At 35.3% G+C, this 9,460-nt stretch overlaps 2 protein-coding genes across 2 annotated transcripts; one reads left to right on the top strand and one right to left on the bottom strand.

Annotated features, from left to right (window-relative positions):
- Window positions 1-900, top strand: LOC114174684 (putative calcium-binding protein CML13). Its single transcript, XM_028059512.2, has one exon. The coding sequence runs from the start codon at window positions 155-157 to the stop codon at window positions 596-598; it is 444 nt and encodes a 147-aa protein (XP_027915313.1). The 5' UTR covers window positions 1-154; the 3' UTR covers window positions 599-900.
- A 3,141-nt stretch (window positions 901-4,041) lies between these two features.
- On the bottom strand, window positions 4,042-8,094 carry LOC114173735 (uncharacterized). The gene is made up of 3 exons (XM_028058311.2): window positions 7,610-8,094; window positions 4,640-6,314; window positions 4,042-4,534 (listed from the first exon to the last, which is right to left on the bottom strand). Exons 2-3 carry the CDS (start codon window positions 6,309-6,311, stop codon window positions 4,179-4,181), a joined length of 2,028 nt encoding a protein of 675 aa, XP_027914112.1. The 5' UTR covers window positions 6,312-6,314; window positions 7,610-8,094; the 3' UTR covers window positions 4,042-4,178.
- Window positions 8,095-9,460: the final 1,366 nt, after the last annotated feature.

The raw sequence follows: 9,460 nt of genomic DNA, 5'->3' as shown, positions 1-9,460 counted from the left end.
ATTATTATCATCATCATCATCATATCTGAGGAGAGAGGGAACAGGAGAAACATTTTCTTTTCAATTTCAATTTCAATTTGAGTCTTAGCCCTTACACTGTAGCTCAGAAGAGAAGAGAGAAGGTAGAAGAAAGGTTGAAAGCAGAAAAACGAAGATGGGTAAGGATCTGAGCGATGAGCAAGTTTCTGCGATGAAAGAGGCTTTCTCTCTATTCGACACAGACGGCGACGGTCGGATCGCGCCTTCGGAGCTCGGGATCCTGATGCGGTCACTCGGAGGCAACCCGACCCAGGCCCAACTAAAGTCCATCGTAGCCGAAGAGAATCTCACGGCACCATTCGACTTCCCCCGGTTCCTTGATCTCATGGCCAAGCACATGAAACCCGAACCCTTCGATCGCCAACTGCGTGACGCCTTCAAGGTTCTCGACAAGGATTCCACCGGCTTCGTCTCCGTTTCGGAGCTCCGACACATCCTCACCAACATCGGCGAGAAGCTGGAGCCCTCCGAGTTCGACGAGTGGATCAGGGAAGTCGACGTCGGCTCTGATGGCAAGATCCGCTACGAGGATTTCATTGCCAGAATGGTCGCTAAGTAGTAGGAATCTCTTTTGAGTGTTCTTCTCTCTTTTCTCCGTTGTTTCGGTATTACTGCTTTTCTGTTTACTCTGTCGTGTTTGCTTCTGAGTGGACCCGTCGATTAACCGTGCTGTGCTTATTTTTATGGTTTGTGGCTAACCGAGGGTTGTTTTAGGAAACGGTGGCTACTCAATTTAATTTGCCCTATTTCGTTTGGGTTTATTTGTATTATGAGATCTGATTTTGAGTTAGTTTATATATGCATGCTGTAATCCAGACCAAGTATTTCTATATCTAGTCCTTTCTCCCTTGATGAATCAAACCTGGTTCCGATTTCGAGCGAAGGGAAATGATGAATTAGACTGAGCGAGCGTTTCTACAAGCTTACCGAATAATGAAATCCCAGTTCGTGTAAAATTCGTACACTATAAATGTCTGCATGCTTGTTGCATTTATGTCTTTCTTGAATTAGGTTTGAAGTCGACAATGATTTGTGGGTCGTCATCCCTACCCCTTTTTGCAGGAATTGGTGGGTTTAAATTGTATAAATGGATATTTAAATTCTCTAATTTTGTAGCGATTAATTCATAATTACCTCTGAAATGTTGAGCTTCAAGATAATAGCAGTAGTGAACTGTATGGTATCTAAAGATAATTGTAGTGTTGAATAACTGTCCACTCCATGCCAGGATAAACTCCAATGAGGCTATTGATCATTGAATGCTGGAGTGGAAAATACCGATTGTTAAAAGTAGATGCTCAAGCCCATTTTAGAACTTCCTAAACTTTTTGTTGATGACTCTCGTGAACAGAAAAAATGAAGATGAGCTGGGACTTGATTGATTTTTCTTCCTTGCGTGCATGTGTTTGTCTGTGTCCATGTCTGCTTGCAAGTTTAGTTTTATGTGAATTTCTCATTCTGTGTTTTACCTAGTACTGTGTAGCCTTACATTTCTGCTATTGCCGTGTCATATTTTGTGTCGTGTTTCTTTTATATGTGCTGACACTTCATTTCTCTTTTGTGAGTATTGCGGGTTATTGATTCGCGATTTTAATTCAATTTGTTCCAACCCTCGTATGTTCTGCTGTGGTTACTTGTTGCAGCTCGTAAGCCTTTTTGACTCTCATGGTATAGTTATTGTTTTAAGTTACAAAGATTTTAGGTTTCCGTTGTCTTTTGTTCGTGACTGTACTTTTATATTTTATTTGATTGTGTGCATTCGCTGCGATTTGAATACCAAGCTCTTGTTTTGTTTGGGATTCAGTATCCGAAGGGTTTGGTTAAAGTTTTAGATAACCTAAATAGATTTAAGCATTCCAAAAGATTAATTAGGGTTTATATGGTTTAAGAAACGTTTTTGTTTTCAATAGTATTTGCAAAACTAGTCTTTTGTACAGGAAATCCTGAACACAATAAAAATCTGTTTTCACCTTTAATACGTTTCTTCCAAATCTTTGAAAACGAATCTTGTGTTAACAATGCCACGTTTTTGGGTGTTGTAGTCCATGTACAGTTGTTGTAAATTGCATGACATTAGGAGATTATTCTAATATGAAATACTAATCCTGTAGGAATTTTTTTTTTATGATTTAAGCACTGCATAAAAATAGCCGCCCCTTTTTAAGAAGCAACATATATCGTAATCTAGCATGTAAATACCACTTTTCGCATTTTGACTTTCAATATGGACTTAAAAGAGTACAAGAGTCTATATTTGATATTTGATAGGAGCGTTTGTATGTTGCTTTCTATGGCGCCCTTTGGGTGTTGAGTGCTCTGCTCTGGTGTGAAACTTCACTGTGTTGGTACTGCATCTGATAACTTGTAGCATATCATGATTTTAAGTAATTTTGACTGCAGTTTATAATTTTACCTTGAAGAAATATATTAAACTATCGAAAGTTACTTAGAAGTATCTTAGTATTTCTGTCTGGCAGCTGTAGTTGCAGTCATATCCTAGAGCACAGATTATTCAATGATAGTCAGTTTTTGGATATTTATAAACCATGTCCACAAACAAAAAATAAATGTATTCATTGCATTTGCATTTGTGAATGAAAACTTCTTTAATTACTCATCACAGCTACTTTTCAATTAAATACTAATGGGGTGGTCTTCGTCGTGCGTATTGGAAGCGCATCCAAAAGGAAAATTGTACAGAAGTGCTTTACCTGTGGTGCCAGACATTTAATAGATGCATCTGTCAGTTTATGCAACTGTCAGGTTTTCGCTTATGGGAGTTGATGGACATGGAAGCAGGTATCTTCTCCAAGTTCAGATTGGAAAGAAAAGATACTTTATAGGAAGATTCAGGTGGAGAGACCCCACCCTTAATGTAAGCAAAAAGTTAATCACTTTTAAATCGTAATTACAAAATGAATTTGGACTATTAATTAAAATCTATTTGAGTAATTGCTTTTCAAATAGTCAACATTAACATAATTAGCACAATAAAAAAAATTGTTAATTATAACTTTGAGAGTGATTATAAATACAAGGTGTAAACCCAAGTAAAAACATGACATAAGAGTGAACATTCTAACTTAAGGAATTTCCGTATTTCTTAGAGTATAAAAATACTCAGAGAAAAATATAGTTGTAATAAATTATATGGTACGGTTCGAGTATAGAAATACAAATTGTAAGAAGGGATAATAGAACGTTTGTGATGCTATGGAATCTATCTATAATTACTCAATTCAATATTAGAGCTACCATGCCTCCTCAGTTTTTGTTTATTTGGAAAAGAAAAATAAATGGAACATGTCTGTCTGCTATGAATAATTGTAAAGTTCTTTCAAAAGTTTACGCCCCAAAACCTTTGTCGGCAGTAATTACGGAGTGCACAAGAAAGTCATCGATGCAATAGAAATCAGCACGATTAGACTTTATCTGGTCAACGTAGTAGAAATAAAGTAAAACAATGGGCAACGCATAACATTCTAGATAATTAGAAAAATAAATAAATAAATTAGTCAGACGTTATACTATAATTTTAATTTTATTTAGATTTTAGTTATAGTTAAGATAATTCAACACAAATTCAACACAAACAGATAATTATGTTTAATATATAATTCATTTAAAGATTTTTCTTCACTTTACAAATTTAAAGTTTTAATAACTTTTTTAAGATTAATTATATATCACTATTAATTTTCACTTTAACAAATACGTGGCGATTATTAAAAAGTATATACATCTTCAATTACTTTAATGATTAAATATTTTAAACAAAACTAATAAAATAAAATATTTATATTAAAATTATTATTAACTTTTATCATACCAAAAACAAAATATATCAATATCAATTGGTCTGAACTGACTATTAAAGTAAGTTTATGAGAATGTCCTCTGGTACGTTTTACCAACCGCACCAAAAGAAATTCGCTTCATACTTGGTAAGTAAAAGCCGGATCAGAAATAAACTGCTTTGAAAGTTACATCATAGAAAGAAAGTAAAGGTAAAGGGATCGTGTCCATCCTTAATCAATTTAATCACTGGCTGTACATTTCTATACACAGATTTCAACAATTATCCAAATGTACAGAATTATACCACACGATTAGCTTAAATTTGTCGTTACCTCACAGTGCTAAGGACTTCCTCTGCATTGAAGGGGAAGATCCTCCAACCACGAATCATCCATAAGTGGGGGCAAACATTCTATCTCAGAGGGCCATTCACAGCTACAATCTATTTCATCAAAGACAATTGGCCCACATTTTGCTTCCCTACGTTGGAAAATGGTTTTTAACCAAAGATTGCAATGCACAAAAACCAAATCACTGAACTTTTCCAGCTTCACTCTGTTCTGTTTTTTGTTATGTACGTTTTGGAAAGTACTCCAGTTCCACCTGTACCAAAGGGAACTACAAGGTTGGCTAAGTATCCTCATTGCAGCTTTCTGAAGCGTGGGAATTTCATAACCATAACTAGTCCACCAGTCCCCTAGACATAAGCAAAAGCATGTCAAAACACCAAAAACTCAAGATGCTTGTTCAAATGAGAAAAGGAAAGAGAAAGTCATCTCAAGATGCTTTCAAAGAGCCATACCAGGAGCATTCAGTGTTCTTCCCAAGATTGCAAAGTCAGTCCCAAGTGCACCCTGGGCGTTGATGTAAGTAGGAAGTTCTTTGGTAATTTCCATTTTATCTTTATCTGTAGTTGCCAACCTCAGCATGGCTTCTTGAAACCCATTCCTCATCCTCAAATCTTTCTTCAAGTTTGGATTGTAAGAAATTGAAGGATTAAGAAATGCAGCTGCAGCATGTAATGATGAATGAAGTTGCATGTTCCATCTTCGATCAATAATTTCCCAGATTGGGAGGTATTTCTCTTCGATTCCCTTATAATAGGCCTTGATCACAACTTTTGCACTTTCTATTGCTTCATATATATAACCCATAGCAGGCATGTCCCCATCAACCATCCTTAGGAGTTTAACCAGTGGCTCAGAAACACTCACAGCTTCATGCGCATACTTCCAAAATCTATCCGAATATAGCAATGACTTAATGGCTTGTGCATCTGAACGTCTGCTATACATGGAAGACAACCATTCTGAATGAGAAAACATGTGCTTCAAATTATCCTCCTGCATCACTATAGATCTCAAGGAAAGGAAATCAGTGACAAATCTAGTAATTTTTGGTCTGATTAATTCCTTTCCACCTGTAAACTTTCTCATTATATTCAGAATCCATGCATGACTATAAATGTACTTTGTGATTGTCTTTGCATCTTCCAGGACTGTGCTAACCCAATCTTGTCTACCAACATCCTCTAACATCTTATCGATACAATAAGCAACACAAGGAGACCAAAACAAAAAACTATACCTCGCTGTGAGAAGCCTTCCAGCACAAACATAACCAGCACTGGCATCTGTCATAACCTGAACAACATTTTCTAAACCAACTTCCAGCACAACTGACTCCAAAAGCTCAAACAAGTAAGTACTGTCATCTTCATGACCTGAAACATCAACCGACTTCAAGAACAATGTTCCTTTTGGGCATGCAACAGAAAACACAGCAAGTGATCCGAGCCTACCATCAGACCAGTTATCACATAAGATTGTGCATCCTGTTTCTTTCCACCCATCCCTGTATTTTTTATAATCATTGTGAATATCAGCTTTCACTTTTTCCAAAAGAGTAGACCTTAATTTCTCATAAGTTGGTGCTTTATAGCCTAACCCACACTGAGCTATGGCGTCCACCATATCCTGATAATACATTGATTTAGCAGCACTAAAAGGAATAGAATTCTGGAAGAAAAATATGGCAAGTTTTCTATCAGCATCATCCTGCTTTTGCTTTTTTCCATCATCCACTATTGGCTGCGCACATGGCGAAGGAAGTGGAAATAATAAAGATGGACAAGCAATACCATTCTGTCCACTATACCCATGGCTATGGTGCAATCCACCACTAGCAGACGAGCTATTCTGTTGACCATTTGAAATAGCAGCTTGATCTCCCTTATGTTTCTTGGGAGTTTTTGGTTTCTTGGGTGTACTTAATATACTTTGAATATGGTCTCGTACATCAGTTGGAACTTCGGTGCATGGAACAATATCTTTGTTTTTAATTTGAGCCAAGTGAAATTTCATCCTGTATACACCTCCACTGAATTCCCTTTGACAATAATTACATCTGACCTTTTGTTTAGTTGCATCAACCAGGACACAGTGTTCCCAACAGGCATCTCTTCCACGAACCATTATCTTAAAATGCAGATTGACTCAATAAGATTGTTGTAAAAGTTTGTCATGTTCAAACAAGTTCAAAATATGAACATGGGAAAGAACTAAAAAGTTACTGAAGACGAATCACCACCAAGTGAGCCCAACAAGATGGATATAGTGAATAAAATGGTGTATGATTTAATGTAACAATCAAAAGAATATCAATAAGTAATCTAACACATTAAAACACAGCATAACAGAATCTTACGATAACCATAACATCTGTCCACGTAGCAAGCAAACTTCATCTTGCTCTAGGATAATCAACAATAACTTTCAGCAGTACTACAAACTATGGAACCAAAATTACAATAGTCAAACAAAACACGCAATCCACAGTCTATTTCCTCGTTCAGTAAAGAATAAAGAAGACTATAGGAAGAGAGCAACATCAAGAGAAGAATCATTGATAAGAAGCCTATAGTAAGAAGATCAAAAGTGCAAGTAGTGCATGTTAATTGTGTTCTTGCTTAAACATATGTGTTTGAATTAAGTGCCTCCCCACTGAACAGTGAATGTATTATATCTAATTTCAGTTCCAAATTCAAAATTGCTCAATTTCAAGCAAACCTGCCTGATAAATTAGATTCCCGTTTTCCATCCTATTTGACCTTTCCAAAAGTAACAATTCTCTATTTTTCATTCGGAAGCACTGGATTATAGGATATCTTTGCTAACTTGGAAAAAAAGAAAGAGATTTCACAAGATATTCTCCACCTGTTATTGATTAAATCTATATCCTGGTGGTAGGAGAGAATTGGTGTAGATGAGCACGTCAACAACACAGCATACTATGCATTATCGCAGTCAAATGTGAAAGATCCCTAGCTTAGCTATATACAACTTAGATTATACATGATCCAGGACCACATAAACTTAGCAAACAAAAAATGGACTTTGAATTTCATAACAACAACAATAATAACTACGACACAAAAATAAATTCGCATCAGCTTGTAATGATTTAGCATCACCTAGGGTTTCTATAATAATCATTCAGCTGCTCAATAACCCGAAGGAATAAATTAAATCAATAACTTCGTCTTCTGGTTACCACTCGTGATTCATTACTAGGAGACACTTCATTTCATGACAGGTAAAGAAACACAATATATTGGCCTAAATTGACAAAATCTGTTCACATCGAAAGTGGAAAAAGGAAAACAAAAAAAAAGAAATAAAATTGGATAAATAGATAAAAAAACGAAGGACAAAGGGGGCAATGAAGCACATAGATAAGATAAGATGCTGAACTCATGAAGGGGATAAACTACCCGAAGGATCTCAATGCTGGGAACAAAATAGCAGGGGGAGCTCAGAGGCCTTAGGTTTGAGAAATTGGAGTTGATGAGTTGAAGAAATTGAAAGGGCAAAAAATATAGCTATATTGGTGGTGGGCAACACTTGGAAAAGTGGGGTACTTGGAAGAACGAAAGGAGAGAAAGTGAAAAGATTAGGAATGGGAGTGATTGGATGAAGGTGAAATCACAAGATTTTCAGCATGGTTGTCCTTGGGATGATGAAGCTGAAGGGGGTAGTGAGAGAGGGGTCATAGGGAAAGGGCATGGACCCAGTAAGTGTGAATTTGATGAGGAGAGATGAAAGGGAAGAATAAGACATAATAACAACTCCTAGGAGCATGTTCTGTAGTTTGTTGGTCCCTGGTTAACCGGAAACAATGTCAGAACTGTTAGATTAAGGAAATTGTATTGGATCACACTCCACTACTCCATTCTTGTCACTTTGATCTTTCAAATGTTAGGGTATGCTAGTTTCAGGTTTTTCAAATTAATGATTTTTTTTTTTGGAGGCATTTAGGTTAATTGTTAGAAACAGGGTAAACGTTAAAGGATTTATCTTTGAGAGGGTTTCAAATTTTTTCCTTTTATAGATTAATGTTTTTTATTTATTTTATTTTATAGTAGTTTTTGAAATTAGATGGGTTTGTTTCAGTTTTTTTAAGTGTTTTTAATAAAAATAAGCATGTATAACTAATTTATTTTAAAAATGAATAAGTACTCATTTTAATTTTTAACGTGGGGTTAGAAACTGGTTGATGTTTCATTAACGGTTCATGAAATCGAATATCTAAACAATTTTATTAGGATATGTTAAACCCCACACTTGTAAAATAAGTTTGTATCTCACTTTTATATTGTTAATAAATCTTATTTTTAGTTAATATAAAACTTTCAACGTCTATTTTATTTTATCATCAAGTTTAATGTGTTTTATATTTTACTTATTTTATATTTATTTTACTTCTAATTTCTTTTTTAAATGTGTGAAATAAATAAATAAGGAACAATAGGAAAATAACCAAAAACTCAACGGAGCATGGAAAAAAAAAAAGAATTTGAAGTAAATACACGTATCAGGTATTACTGAAATTATGTCCGATGTATCAAATACCAAATGTTATCGATATGCTTGGAGCTAATCCCCCATAAGGCTGAACAGTGATTGGAGAAAAAATCGTATACTTAAACTTGATTGGAAAGAAATTGGATTCCCGAAATTGTATACTCTCAAAACGTAGATGTTTTTAACTTGACTTGGATTAATTGGGAGTCGAATTAATATATAATTTAAAAACCAAGAATCTCAGGAAGATAAATGCTTATGACTGTAGCATAAGACAGGTGTTCAATGTTCCACCGATTCTAAAGCTCTGGAACAATCCTGGAAGATAACATAAAATGTGGAATGAAAAAAATATAGAGTGAAATGGGTTAATGGTGTTGTTTGCTTTCTAAAATGTTATAATGATTAACTCCACTAACTTCTTCACAAGTTAAGCTAATGGGAGTACTACCACGTTCCAAGATGCACAATGAATCAAAATGTTCCTCAAAGTGCAATTTCTTTATCCAATGCTGACATCTTCAGTAAAAATCCTTGATAGTTTTATTCACAAAATGATGACATTTTCATTTAGAAAATAGTTTGGTGTATTTCTGAAAAGGTAATTGGCCTCGCTGCATAATTAAAGAAAGTAAAGTGATGAAACAGCAAAAGGTGAGGAAGAGTGGGCGACAATGAGAGGGTGATGTTATCATTTGTCAGCTTGTGGTGGATATGATAGCATTGAAGCACTATCGATACATTACAAAAACAAAACAAAA

This window comes from Vigna unguiculata, chromosome 2 (genome assembly GCF_037176805.1).
Source record: "Vigna unguiculata cultivar grain cowpea cultivar isolate G323 ecotype 2 chromosome 2, ASM3717680v1, whole genome shotgun sequence".
In the NCBI taxonomy this organism is placed as follows: Eukaryota; Viridiplantae; Streptophyta; class Magnoliopsida; order Fabales; family Fabaceae; genus Vigna; species Vigna unguiculata.
This window is presented reverse-complemented; position numbering and strand designations above follow the sequence as displayed.